This window comes from Mugil cephalus, chromosome 10 (assembly GCF_022458985.1).
Source record: "Mugil cephalus isolate CIBA_MC_2020 chromosome 10, CIBA_Mcephalus_1.1, whole genome shotgun sequence".
Lineage (NCBI taxonomy): Eukaryota > Metazoa > Chordata > Actinopteri > Mugiliformes > Mugilidae > Mugil > Mugil cephalus.
In genome coordinates, this window is record NC_061779.1 from 623,624 (window position 1) to 638,289 (window position 14,666).

Below are 14,666 nucleotides of genomic sequence, written 5' to 3' on the forward strand. Positions count from 1 at the left end.
AGTTTTTGTGTCTTTAGTTTTTCTCTTCAGTTTTCGTCTCTTAAGTTTTTGTCTCTTTAGTTTTTGTCTCTTTACCTTTCGTCTCTTTAGTTTTTGTGTCTTTAATTTTTGTGTCTTTAGTTTTCGTCTCTTTAGTTTTTGTCTCTTTAGTTTTTGTGTCTTTAGTTTTCGTCTCTTTAGTTTTTGTCTCTTTATTTTTCGTCTCTTTATTTATCGTCTCTTTAGTGACTTTTAGAATCAAACTCTTTCTCTCATGAATCTCAGGCTGTTTGATATTTCCTGGATTGAAGTGGGACTTGTTGCTCGTGTCCCTCAGACTCAGACGTTGAAAATCATCCCGCTCGGCCTCTTTAAACCTGAGCCGTCCTCCCCTCTCTCCCCCTCTTCCTCCCCCTTCATCCCCCCGTCCTCCCCCTCCTCCCAGGACTAATCCTGAGCTTCGACCTTTGATTTTAACTTCATCTTTCTCTCCTGATCCCACCGTCTGAGAGTGAGAGGGGATAAAGTGACTAGTCAGCTTCCTGCTGCTGCTCCTCCTGGTTTCCCTCCAGTTCCTGGTGCACGTGTTATGATATGTAGCTCTGCACATGGATATTACTTGTGTGTGGTTTGATCTGGTTTCCTGGTGCAGTCCATTGTGTCTGGGCAGGAAACAGCTAATCCAGTCAGATCCATCACAGCCAGAGATCTGATGCTCTCACAACCTGAGCCCAGGAACCACCACGGGAAAAATAAAGAATAAATCAAGCTTTAAACAACACGGGATGAAGCCATGTATCAAGTAATAGTCACAAAAATACATTGATTTTAACATAAACATATTTATTTAAATTTTAAATAAAAGACATTTCAGACATGATCGTTTTTATTTCGTCTGGTGGTAGAAAAAAAATGAAAGAGAATAATATTCAGAATATTCTGTAAATATTCAGGAACAACAGGATTGACTGATTATTAAACTATACGACCTGACAAAAAAAAAAGTCAACTCCACCTGGATGTAACTGAGCTCATAGTCCAGCGCCTCCTGGTGGATCATTAGTTCAACAGGTTCTTTAAGACCAACTGATGCAACGAGGAGCTTCTCATTTCCTCCACATCCTGTGGTGGAGGAGGAGATGTTAGTCTGGTGGAGGAGATGTTAGTCTGGAGGAGGAGATGTTAGTCTGGAGGAGAAGATGTTAGTCTGGTGGAGGAGATGTTAGTCTGGTGGAGAAGGGTCAAATCATTGGCTGCATCAAGCAGAGGAAACATCTAGAAACTACTAAAACTGGCTTAAGACCTTTATTCCAGACTGGAAGGACAGTGGAGAACCATGTTCTACCAGGAAGAAATAAATCCTGATTGATGGAGAAACGTTTGGAAGAAAAGCAGCAGTAGAACTCAGGGCTGTGTTTAATAGTGGAAGGAAGAGCATTTCACACCATGGACAATGTGAAGGGAACTCAAGGGACTGAACAGAAAACCACTGATCAGGGAGGACAACCGGGAAAAAAGGCTCCAGTCTGACAGGGAGCAGCACAAATGTCCCCTGATGTGGGGTTGGTGCAGAGGTTCAGGTCCAGGTTCAGAGGATGAGGTCAGCTGACTCCCTGAATACACTGAAGGAGCAGGTTCTTCCATCCACCAGGATTCATGGGGCTCAGATAGAGAAAGAGGTTCAGGGAGCATGAGACCAGACCAGAGTCCAGACCTGAACCCAGAGAGAAAGTTTGGGACGAGCTGGAGACTCAGACTCTGACATCATCAACACAAGATCTGAATAAAAACACTGGATGGAAGAAACCTGGAGACATTGGAGAAGCTTCTTATTGGACCAATGGAGTCAAAGCTGGAGGAGCTCCGCCCACTGACTAGAGGGGAGGAGCTCCGCCCACAGACTAGAGGGAAGGAGCTCCGCCCACAGACTAGAGGGGAGGAGCTCCGCCCAGATATTAGAGTTACAGTATTTTCTTTGGTGTCGTCTGCTGCAGAGCCTGGATGAATCCACCAGGGGGCAGATGGTTTAGCAAAGTCTCCTTCCCATAATGCATCCTGGTTCCATGTGTCCCAGGTAAGAGACTCACCTGTCCATCATGAGGCCAGACTGGACCCAACGAGGTCGAAGCTGATTGGCTCCTCATGTTGAGCTGCCCCAGACGCTGCCTGTCTCCAAACACGTTCATTTATTTCGTATTTTTCTTCTTCCTCCTTTTCTTTTTCCTTGTTCTTCTTCTCCTCCCGCTCCATCTACTCCTTCCTTTCTCCTCTTCCTCCACATCCTCCTCCTATTTTCTCCTTCTGTTAAGTCTCCTCCTCCTCCTCCTGTTCTGTTTCTAGTAGACGTGATACTTCTTTTCATCAGGAACCCATTTCTTCTTCTTCGGTGGTTTTAACAGAGGTATCTTCTTCTTCTTCTTCTTCTTCTTCTTCTTCTCTTCTATTAACCTTGACTCGTTGCTCGTGGTCTGAGGGTTTTTATTGTTTATTGGTGAAAATATTAATTTAAATGTTCATTCTGATGAAAACTGGTCAAACCTGATGAGTCCATTATTCAATAAAACAGAGCGACACCAAGAAAAGGATTTCAAATAAAAAAAACTCCAACACATTTTCATTTCCTGCTGTTGGTTCTCAGATTATAGAGGCTGGGCTCAGTGGGACGTCTATTCAGGCCACTTCCCGTCTGAGTGTTGGTGATGGTTTCACTCTCAAACTCAGAATAAAGGAGGATTTCCCCATTCCTTCCATATCAGGACTCCTTTCACCGCTCAAAGACATTCATTCACCTCCATGATCTGCTCTGATCTACTCACAATCAACCATATCTGTCATACATGGCTAGGCCTGAGGCCCTGGGGGAGGAGGGGGAGGAGGAGGAGGAGGAGGAGGAGGAGGGAGGCGAAGAAATGAAAAGACATGAGACACAAGTCAATTAACAGGAAACGGAAAAATGAACAAGTAATGAAACTTAAATATAAAATTACATTTAAAATGTCAGTTTCGTCAGTTTCAGGTCCTCGATCTTCATCTTCATCATCATCATCATCATCTTCATCATCATCGTCTTCTTTTCCTTCCTCCTCCCCCTTTTCCTCCTCCTCCTGCTCCTCCTCCTGCCTGAAAGAGATTCATTCACCTCCATGACCTGCTCTGATCTGCTCATAATCAACCATATCTGTCATACATGGCTGGGCCTCTTATTTCTCTTTATGTATTTATAAATAAATAAATAGGGCATTAACTTTAAATTGCTTCAGTGGATATAAAGTTACAGGGTCCTGCAGCCTTTACATGTGGAGTAACGAGGTGCTAACGTGGGACTTCAATTAACTGACTTCATTAATTAATTAACGAGCATCTGTGACTCTGGTCCTGGAGAAATTTCCCAAATCCTGTGACGCTTCAGCAACAAATAACCACAAAGATAAATCAGATTTAGCTTTTAATACTCAGACGTTTCCTTGTCAGGCGGTTTTACTCCAGTGTAGTATTAGTGCTATAATATGGGAGCTGGTCCTGCGCACACACAGCTGTTGTGTTAGGAAGTCAGTGGCTGGTGGGACACAGGATCTTTAGTTCTGCCTTTTCACAACCAGACAATAATGCTATCAATTTACCACGGACATTAGCTCACACACAGTCTGTGCTCTGTGCGTTAAAGGGTGATTTCATGGGGGTCCGTCCTGAGAAAGGATCCAGCTAATGTGTAAATCCCGGCCTCCCTCCAGGTCCAGGTGCTTCTACGCTCGGCTGCTCCTCAAAGTCAAACTCTCAGATTGTTTCTGCTGCTTTTTAAAAGCGTCAAACTTCCTCTGCTTCACTGAAACATGAGACAAACAGGTTTATTTATTAATAATAATAACACGTTTTAGTTTTAGTTTTAGACTTTGGGTCCAGTCTTCAGGGAGGTCTCCTCCTGTCACTGCTTCCCACATAAACGTCCTTCTCTCTGAAACGAATCCATTAACACACTTAAAGCTGTTATGTTTGTTATTACTGCAGAATAAATCTTCTTATTTCTCTTCAGGTTTGGAGGTGGAAAGTTTCCCATCGAGTCTTTTCCTTCTAATCCAGCTCTTCACTGCGTCTCTAATCCCTGAACCAGAGAGAAGATCATGAAACGTCGTCCAGTCTGTTGCACTCGTCCATATGTCCAATAGAGCTGCTTTCTCCTCTAATCATCATTCACATCATTTACTTAACAGCCTCCGTCCTCCTCCTCCTCCTCCTCCTCCATCCCTCCGTCCTCCTCCATCCCTCCGTCCTCCTCCAGGGCTTTTTGTGTCCTGATAATTGCTGCTTTTCTCCCAACAATCAGAAAACAGGACCGAGTTCAATCCAACGTGATCAAGTGCATTTTAACGTCCTCATCTCACTCCAACGTTTATCTGGTTCTAAGAAGCTCAGGCTGGAGGCTGAAGGACAAACAGCTTCACTAAACGTCTCACATTTCTAATTTACACACATATGTCATCTAATTAAAATAAATTCACCACCACGTCAAGCGTCTGAACGTCAACGAAAACCAACTGGAACCAAATTAAACTAAATTCAACCAAATGAAAACATTTAAAAATAAATAAATAAAACTACATTTAACCAAATAAGAATATTTAAAAAAAATAAATAAATGAAAAATTAAACTAAATTAAACCAAATAAAAACATTTAAAAATAAGTAAATAAAACTAAATTAAACCAAATAAAAACGTTTAAAAAAATAAATTTAACCAAATAAAAACATTTTTTAAAAATAGATAAAACTAAATTAAACCAAATAAAAACATTTTTAAAAAATAAATTAAACCAAATACAACTAAATAAAACCAACTAAAACAAAATTAAACCAAATACAACGAAAACCAACTGGAACCAAATTAAACTAAATTAAACCAAATAAAAACATTTTTTAAAAATAGATAAAACTAAATTAAACCAGAAAGAAACATTAAAAAAAAAATAAATTAAACCAAATAAGAATATTTTAAAAAATAAAAAATTAAACTAAATTAAACCAAATAAAAACATTTAAAAAAATAAATTAAACCAAATAAAAACAACTGGAACCAAGAAAACCAACGTGACTAATCTTTGTTTGAAAAGAAAGAATAAATAAATGTTCTATTAAAAATCTATGAATTTAATTTAATAATTCTAGAGTTTGTTGAATTGTTACTTTAAGGAGCTTGTGAGTGATGTTAGCTCACAACTAGCTTCTACTTACTGTCAGCTGTTAGCGTGGGGCTAACATCTAAATCTAGATAGCTTGTCCTTGTTAGCTTCTGGGTGTTGTTAGCTTACTGCTAGCTCATGTGTGTTGTTAGCATACTGCTAGCTTCTGGGTGTTGTTAGCTTACTGCTAGCTTCTCGGTGTTGTTAGCCTACATGCTAGCTTCTGGATGTTGTTAACCTACATGCTAGCTTATGGGTGTTTTTAGCTTACTGCTAGCTTCTCGGTGTTGTTATCCTACATGCTAGTTTCTGAGTGTTGTTAGCCTACTGCTAGTTTCTGGGTGTTGTTAGCCTACATGCTAGCTTCTGGGTGTTTTTAGCTTACTGCTAGCTTCTGGGTGTTGTTAGCCTACATGCTAGCTCATGTGTGTTTCTCTATGAAGTTCTCAGCTGTGGTTTGACTCTAAATCACTGATTGATTCTCGCAGGGAAATAGTTTTGTCCAAGAGTCTCAAGAAAACAGAGAACATGAAGGTTTCTGTGTGTGTGGAGGCTGTGCTAAGCTATGCTACGATACGCTAATCCTCATTATTCCTTTATGGTTCCTCCTCCTTACTCCTTACTCCTCAGCGTAGTGACGTCAGGATTCAGAGGACGGAGTCAGATTCTTTCCTCCTCTTTGTGTTGAACGACTCGTTCTGAGAGAAGGAGAATTTAATTAAAACGAACCTCTGAGCTCATGGATTAATGTGAGGAGGAGGAGGAGGAGGAGGCTGAGAGCAGAGGAGGAGGAGGAGGAGGAGGAGGAGGAGGAGGAGGAGGAGATGGGGGGACATCACTTGTACTGGTAATAGAACAGGAGGAGGAAGAGGAGGAGATGATAAATAAAAGGATGGAGAAAGAGAAGGAGGAGGAGGGGGAGGAGTAGAAAAGTAGGAGTGGTATGTTCTCCTCCATGTTTCTGTTCCTCCTGGCACCTCCTCACCTGATGATGAGGAGTAGGCGTTACCGTGGTTACCAGAGGTTGATTTCTCTCTCTCTCTCCTTTCAGTCTCTATAAAGGAGGCGCTGAGGGGAGTGGAGGGTTTCCTCCTCCTCCTATCCTATTTAATCTTCAAAACAGCCAAGAAGTGAGGACCGGCCATAATGTCCTCACTTTACACAAATGTCCTCAATCTGATGGAATAAAACTTAACACTAGGGGGCAGAACTCCCTCCTTGTCTGGTCTGAAAATGGACTTTGCATTAGCAACATTAGCATCACTAGTGACATTAGTATCATTAGCATCACTAGTGACATTAGCAGCATTACCATCAGTAGGGACATTAGCACCATTAGCATCACTGGTGACATTAGCAGCATTAGCATCAGTAGGGACATTAGCAGCATTAGCATCAGTAGGGACATTAGCAGCATTAGCATCATCAGCATCATTAGTGACATTAGCAGCATTAGCATCAGTAGGGACATTAGCACCATTAGCATCACTGGTGACATTAGCAGCATTAGCTGACATAGCACTTAGCACTCGCTCTAGTGACATTAGCAGCATTAGCACATCAGTATAGGACATTAGCAGCATTAGCATCATCAGCATCATTAGTGACATTAGCAGCATTAGCATCATCATGCATACACTAGTGACATTAGCAGCATTAGCATCAGTAGTGCACATCAAGGTACTTTACAATTAGCATCAGTCTTAGTGCATCATTATGACATGCACATTAGCATCAGTAGGGACATTAGCAGCATTAGCATCAGTAGGGACATTAGCAGCATTAGCATCAGTAGGGACATTAGCAGCATTAGCATCATCAGCATCATTAGTGACATTAGCAGCATTAGCATCATCAGCATCACTAGTGACATTAGCAGCATTAGCATCACTAGTGACATCAGCATCATTAGCATCACTAGTGACATTAGCAGCATTAGCATCATTAGCATCCGTAGGGACATTAGCAGCATTAGCATCAGTAGTGACATTAGCAGCATTAGCATCAGTAGTGACATTAGCAGCATTAGCCTCCCACCTTTTCTTTCATCTTGTGTGATAACACTCGAGTCTCCAGATCAGAATAAACGTCGTTTATAGATGTGAAGGGTCTGAGGGGCCGAGGTCCAGGGGGGTCAGAGGTTCGAGGGTCCAAGAGGGTGGGGTGGGGGGGTGGGGGGGTGGGTGTGGGTTGAGGCCGTGGAGACCTCCTTAAATCTCCTTAAATCTCCTTAAATCTCAGGATCTGATTAAAACATGATGTCATTACAGAGGAATTCAGAACCAGCAGCTTCTCTTTGAAAACTTATTTTGAAATCTAAAAATCTCCAAATGTCCAGATTCCTGGGACAGAAAAGATTTACTGAATAATAATAGTAAACAGTAAATCTTTTCTGCACTGTTTTAACAATTTATTCACTTATTTGTTAAATTAGTTTTATATTACAAGATTATATTATATTTAAGATTAAACATCCAAAAAGTGTTGTTATCTTTTTTTAAACTGAACTGAGAACTGAAAGTTAATGTAACTGTTGATTAATTAATAGTCTCAAAGATGCAGTTTGTAAATGATGAAATAATTAGAGACGATAAAATGATAATTAATCACAAGTTCCAATGAAAAAAATAAAAGTTGAAGGTGGTTGAGGCGACATCTGGACACCAGAGGGCGCTGCAGGATCTCTGACACGTTTAAAGGACGTTTATTTTTCCTGGAGGATTCAGGTTCTGGAAATATTCTTGAGATAGTTTCACGTATTAATGCTGTAGAAACAAAACACAAATTTGAATTTAAATACATGATGTATTCTTACAAATAAAGTATTAACTATTAGTGTCTTAATGTATGATAAACGCTCAAAGAACGGATTAACTGTTTCCTAAACCTTCATAGTATTTAGTTTTTAATAAAGAAATATACATTTATATTAATAGAAATATAAAACTATAAAATCCTGAAAATAAGCTTGAAGAAGCAGAAACATTAACAACGAACCTGAAACTCAGACGTTTCCTGGTTCCAGAATAAAGAAATAAATAAAAAGTCAATGTTGGATTGTTAAAAAAAAAACAAGACTTTATTGGCGTTCTCCATGATGATGGATTATACAAGGAAAGCTGAGACGTGAGACGAGTTAAATACAAAGTTATCTGAACATTCGGCTACAGAACGATGAATGAATTTATTAACACAAACTTTATTTACAGGACAAATAAAAACAGCAGCGGCCATCTTGGCTCCACCGGGTCCATGGCTGTTAAATAGGTGAAGGAGTTAAAGGAGGAGGAGAACTTTACAAACGTATGTACACACGACTCCCACACAAAACACACTCCCTCCCCCTTCTAAGAATGAAGCTGGACTTTTATTTTTTATCTTTAAAGTGTCACCAGACGGAAAAACTACGGCCCGACACATTTAGGAAGGACGAGGGGACGTTCGCGTCAGTTTATCCTCCACTTTTATTTATTCATGTAAATAAAACGTCGCTCCTCAAGCTCCCGTTTAAAAAAAAATTCTCATCATTTCATTCGGTTATTTTCTAATTTCTGCACCTGAACGCAGCACGAAGAGGAGGAAATATTTCAGAGCCTGAAACTCTCAAACTTTAAATCTTAATCCGTGAAAAACGTTCGTGGTTTAATTCCGTTATTTTCTAAACTGCTAGATGTCGCTGGTGCAGAGAACTCAGCTACAACACTTATTTATTTACAACGAGGTGTTCTGCACCTGAACGCAACACGAGGAGGAGGAGGAGCTGTTCTTCATCGCGTCAGGAAGAAATAATGACAGATTTGAAAGTTTCAGGCTGGAAAAGTTCAAATAAATAAAATAAAACACTGATCAGTTTCCCGTTGATTGACTATTTAGAAGAGAACAAGGTTACACCTTTTTACAATGAGGTGATCTGCACCTGAACGCCTCATGAAGAGGAGGAGCTGCTCTTCATCACGTTAGGAGGAAAATATTTAAAAGTTCCAGCTTGAAACTCTCAAATATTCAGCCATAAAACTCGATAAATTAATCAAGTTTCCATCGGTTATTTTGTAGAAGAGAACTCGGCTACGCTTTTTTACAATGAGGGGATCTGTACCTGAACGCAGCACGAAGACGAGGCGGAGGAGGAGGAGGGGGTTTCTTCATATTTCAGAGTTCCAGCCTGAAACTCTCAAATACTGAATCCTAAAACACTGATCAGTTTCCATCACCTGCTCCATCGAGAACTCGGCTACAATCTTTAATTCCGACAAACGTTTCTGCCCCTGAACGCAGCAGCAGGAGGAGGAGGAGGAGGAGGAGGACGAAGACGCCGTGGTTACTTATGTACAGAGACGTGTTGCTATGGTTTCTGATGACGAACAGGCACGGTGGGTTTCTGTCGTTTTATTACTATTTTTTTTTTTTTCTTCTTGTCAGAACACGAACAGGAAAAAACAAACAAAACCACGAGTGAGTTTCATCTAAAAGCCGGCGCCTCACGCTTCACTGCCGGTTGCTCTTGATGCGCTCCAGACGCTTCTTCAGGTCGTCCAGGTTGGCGGCGGCGGGGGAGGAGGAGCGGGGGTGCGTCGGGGGGGCGGCGTTGTGCTCCTGCTGGTACAGCTCCCGGGATTCTTTCAGCTGGGACAGTTTACTGTGCAACATGTCGGTGGAGGAGGCCACGGACGGCTTGGAGGACAGGAGGGAGGAGATGGAGGGACGCTGCTGCGCCTCCTCCTCCATACCACCCACACCCTGCTGCAGGAGGAGGAGAAAGAGGGAGGAGGAGGAGGAGAAAGAGGGAGGAGGAGGAGGAGAAAGAGGAGGAGGAGGAGGAGAAAGAGGGAGGAGGAGGAGGAGAAAGAGGAGGAGGTGGTTAGAGCAAATGTAAAGATCAGATCAGATGTTCAGGAATCATCTGATGAACAGAGAGAAGACATCCAGACACCAGGGGGCGCTGCAGGGTCTGTGACTGGTTTACATTAAGCTTAAAGTCTTTAAACAGTCAGTATGTAGATATAAACACGGCGTCTCACACCGGTTCTGTTTCTGTAGCTATTAAATCTAACGTTAGCAGTTAACGTTCATGTTATATATGAAACCGACAGATGGTTTAGAAACGTTTCGTATTTAGTGCAGTTACACAGTGGCTCATTTCTAAATGTCACTTTTATCATATAACTCATGTCTTACTAACAAAAACATATTTTGTTTTCTTACCCTGTAGTTTAATATTAAGCTTTAGAGACAATGTAAAACATCTTTTCACTGAAATGGTTCCTGTTGCTTGGTTCTAGTGTTTCTTTATGGAAACATACGTAAACGACACAAAAGTCAGATGCTAAGAAGATGCTACTACAGATGCTAAGAACCCTGAACAAGACAGCGGCCGCGTTGACGTGTCTGACCAGCACCAATGCAGCATCTAGTGTCTATATATCTATGCTGTCAGTAGATTAAACTAATAAAAAGCCCAGAAGAAGAAATGAATAGTTCTTCCTCTTTTAAATTCAGCCACGATGTTCAGGCTCTAAGGACGTGAACACTTTTAAATGTTAAGATGCCAACTTCTTGTTGTTTGATATATGTTATTTTTATTTTACGCATCCTTTTAATATTTGTCATTAATTAATCTGATGAACATCTGGTCATTGTGTGGTTTGTAGACATCTTGCCTGAGGGCAGTAATGTGCATTGTCCTTTTCAAATAAATACATGAAATTAAATATTATTATTTACTACGATGTTACTTTAGATTCTGCTTTTAATTATGACTTGATCACGTCACATTAAATAAGATTAAATGGCATTAAAATTAATTTTAAATCGTCTTTACCAGAGTCTGACTAGATCTGTCGGATAATAATCAAAAATTAAATAAATAAAATAAATAAAAGTTAAAGGGTGACAGGGGGATCCAGACACTAGGGGGCGCTGCAGGCGGACTCACCCTGGATGTGTTCTCCAGTCCCTGTCTCTGCCGGAGGATCTTCAGCCTCTCGTAGTAAACGGCCGGTTTCAGTTCTTCGTTGTTGGTGCTGAGGCCGGAGTCGACTCCGTGTTGAGGAATCACTGTGGACGGAAACAGAGCGACGTCATGACCACGCCCTGACGCTCTGGGGGCGGGGTTTGGGGGCGGGGCCTCCCGTCTCCTACCTGCTGACGTCTGGATGCGAGCCTTCCCCTCCCTCTCGGACTCGATCATGCGGAGGCCTCGCTCCACGTAGCTCTGGAAGAACTGGGAGGTGTTTTTGAGGAACGGCTCCAGGTCTGCGTCAGAGTATTTCTGTTTGTACTCGTAGAGCTCGGTCAGACCCTGACGACGTTCAACAGTGAAATAAACCAGTCACAGATCAGTTTGTTATCGTCTCCTTCTACAGGTTTGAACAAATCAAATTTAAGGCTTTAAGACCATTAAGGGTTAAATTAAACATCTACACAAAGTATTTAACATGAGGACGATCAGAGACCCAGAATTAATTAGTAACTAAATGTACTGTCATCCATGGCCCCACCCACTCTGTGGCCTCAGCCAATCAAAACATAGTATCACAGTCAGACACCAGATTAAAAAGTTTGTGTTGACATCGTCAGTAAAATGAACCAGAGCAGAAAAGGAGGTGAAGATTTGGAGAATTGATTAAAACACAGTTTTAACTGGCTGCGTCTTGTTTTTGACGAACCTCCTTGGTGTTCTCCTTGGAGCCGATCTTCTTGAAGATCTCAGACAGGATGTCGCTGACCTTCGCCTTCGACATGCGGTCGTCCTGACAACGAGACGCACAACGTTAACACGACACATTCAACAACAACAACAACAACTACAGCAGAGGTTCAACTCAACACATTCATGTTTCTGTTCCCACGGGTGTCACACATACAGATCAGAGGGTCTAATCTGTGTATCTGTTGTGCGTCTGTGGTTGTGTACAGAGGCGCCTTTGCCTCAGGCACAGACCACCAGGGGGCGCTCTGTGCAGAGGAGGATAATACGCTTTTACAAGCTTAATAATAAATTCAACTTTGTCCCTAATGAAATGTCCACGGTTTTCATTTGACGAACACATCCTCTGTAGACACGTGTAGTGTAGTTGTGTGTGAATAGTTTGTTGTGTCTGATGCTGCGTCTGTTTCCTGTCCAGACGGTCCTGGTCTACAGTGTTGGGACCCAGAGAGATTCTCATTGGCTGATTTGAAGCAGGGGGCGGAGACTGAACATCAACTGGAGGATTCAAGCATTTCTCAAGAGGGAAAAGACAAAACTAGGTCATTCAACCAGGAGTGTTTTAAGAGGAAAACCTGGTTAAAAGGGAGTTTGGTGAATTTAATTCATTTTTAATCTAAACAGAATTGATGATGAGTTTATTTATTGTTTAAATTATAATTTAATTTGTGTAACTGCTGATACATGTGAGGAGCTGTCCACCCGTCTGTGGTGCTGAAATGTGTCTGTTCACACCACGAGCCGTGTGTTGTGTCTTTTTGTCACGTTACAGTTTAGATCTCGAGTATCTGATGTAGTGAGATGTTGAACTCTGCCGCTTGGTGGAACGAACTAACTGTGCGCTGGCCGCTCTTCTCGTTGCCGCGGTCGCTCTTCTGTCCCGTCAGGTTCCCAGAGTGTTTCACGACTCTCCTCAGATGAGCCTCCAGCTCCGACTCGTTACGGTTCTCGATCATAGACAGATGGTCCAAGATCTGATGGATCAGAGACACCAGCATTTAGATAGAGTTTAGATACACTAGTGAGGACAGTCTGGTCATTAGGAGGAGCAGAAGGATGAGGAGCAGAAGGAGGAGGAGCAGAAGGAGGAGCAGGAGGAGCGGTACCTTGGCCCCGGTGAGCTTGCACAGCGTGTGCAGGAGGGTCTTCAGGGTCCGATGAGGGACGTCGTTCTTCAACTGCTTCAGTTTCTCTTTGGGGAAAACCTTCATGAAGTTGTGGACGTCCAGGAGGATCCGGTCCAGGTTGATGCTGTTGATGGTTTCTGGGAGGAAGCGGATCATCCTCCACAGACACTGAGGACACAGAGGGAGGGAGGGGTCAGACCTGGTTCAGACCTGGTTCAGATCCAGAGCCAGTGAGGTGGTGGAGATGTTCTTCTTACCTTCATGACCAGCTCAGAGAACATGGGAGAACCAGCCGTGGATACCAAGGTGTCCTGGAGGAGAACCAGCAGAGCACTGCAGAGAGGAGGAGGAGGAGGAGGAGGAGGAGTTTAGATACGTTCACATCAGATCCAACTTCAATCAAACATTGGAACCGTTTCACCTTTAAACCAATTAGAGACCGGAGAACAAAAAGAAGAAGAAGAAGAAGGTGGCCGTGGTTCCTCTCACCTGATCATGTTGGTCTGGTCCGAGTTCTCCAGGACTCTGATGACCAGCAGGTTGACGGACCTGATGACCTGGGTCCCGTCCTCGATGTCCTCCACCCGGCTGTCCAGCATCAGCGTGATCAGACCATGCATCAGGTCCTTCAACACGCCCATGGACGCCTCCCTGGCCAGAGCCTCCATGGAGAACAGCTGGAGGACATTTAGACATTAGGACTGATTGGACACCTCATAGTTTTGGACATGGTCCTAAATAGTTAAATAAGCTTTAGAAATGTTCGTTTTATATTTAGATCAAGTTCTAAAAGTGGTTGGTCCAACTCCTTCCTCTGGGTTCTGTGCAGTCAGGGAGGAAATGCTGCTCATATTCTTCTGGTTTCATTGATAAAAGTCGTTTCAACCAACATCAGTGTTGAACCGAGTTTAGATCCACGTTGCACATTTTATGTTGAAGTTGCTGCATCGTAGCCTTTGAGGAAGGACATTTCAGTCCTGTGTGTGTGTGTTGCACATGTCAGAGTTGTCAATAAAGTTGGATTAATCCAGTTTGTCAAAATGAAAAAAATAACTAATATTTGAGCTGAAATCTGAAGTTTAAACCAAAAGGAGTGAGATTATAGGTCGATTACACTCTGGACTCAAACTGACATTTAAAGGGTTAAAATCTTCAAAATGACAGAATCTTTGGTAGTTTTATAGAGTTATGCAGAATAACGTGATGCTTCCTCCTCCTCCTCCTCCTCCTCCTCACCGACAGCATGTTCCCGATGATGCAGCTGTACAGTTTGATGATGTCTCTCTTGTCCAGGCGCTCGTCGGCCATGTGGGTGCTGAAGATGAGTCGCAGCTGCATGAAGGTGGCGATCAGGAACTGGTCGATGTGTCCGGACATGACCTCCGCCTTGTCCTCCTGACGCAGGACCTCGTCAATCTGGAGGAGGACAACAGGAGAAAAGGCCGTCAATGGAGGAGGAGGAGGAGAAAAAGACCGAGAAGGAGAAGAACCACATCAGCCGGTCAACGCAGGAGGTGGAGAGAGAGGAGGAGGTCAGGAAGGATGAAGGAGAAAAGAAGAAAAATATGGAGAAGAACAAGAAAGAGGAGAACAGACCAGCAATGAAGAAGAACAAGGAGGAGGAGAAAAAGGAGAAAGAGAAAAGGAAGGAATAGAAATAGATGGATGAGCAGGAGGAGG

The 14,666-nt window shown here is 42.5% G+C and overlaps 1 protein-coding gene across 5 annotated transcripts in view; it reads right to left on the reverse strand.

Moving 5' to 3' along the window:
- Positions 1-8,205: 8,205 nt before the first annotated feature.
- The window catches only part of ckap5 (cytoskeleton associated protein 5), a 33,858-nt gene continuing 27,397 nt past the window's right edge, over positions 8,206-14,666 (reverse strand). For 3 of the 5 annotated variants that reach the window (XM_047595826.1, XM_047595824.1, XM_047595822.1), the window contains 9 exons: positions 14,223-14,402; positions 13,476-13,663; positions 13,244-13,319; positions 12,966-13,154; positions 12,696-12,833; positions 11,819-11,902; positions 11,292-11,451; positions 11,086-11,207; positions 8,206-9,893 (listed from right to left, as the gene is read on the reverse strand). In XM_047595826.1, coding sequence (XP_047451782.1) covers positions 9,639-9,893; positions 11,086-11,207; positions 11,292-11,451; positions 11,819-11,902; positions 12,696-12,833; positions 12,966-13,154; positions 13,244-13,319; positions 13,476-13,663; positions 14,223-14,402 — 1,392 coding nt within the window. In that variant the 3' untranslated portion in view covers positions 8,206-9,638. The remainder of the gene's footprint in view (positions 9,894-11,085; positions 11,208-11,291; positions 11,452-11,818; positions 11,903-12,695; positions 12,834-12,965; positions 13,155-13,243; positions 13,320-13,475; positions 13,664-14,222; positions 14,403-14,666) is intronic. The other 2 variants (XM_047595825.1, XM_047595823.1) reach the window with 1 other exon arrangement.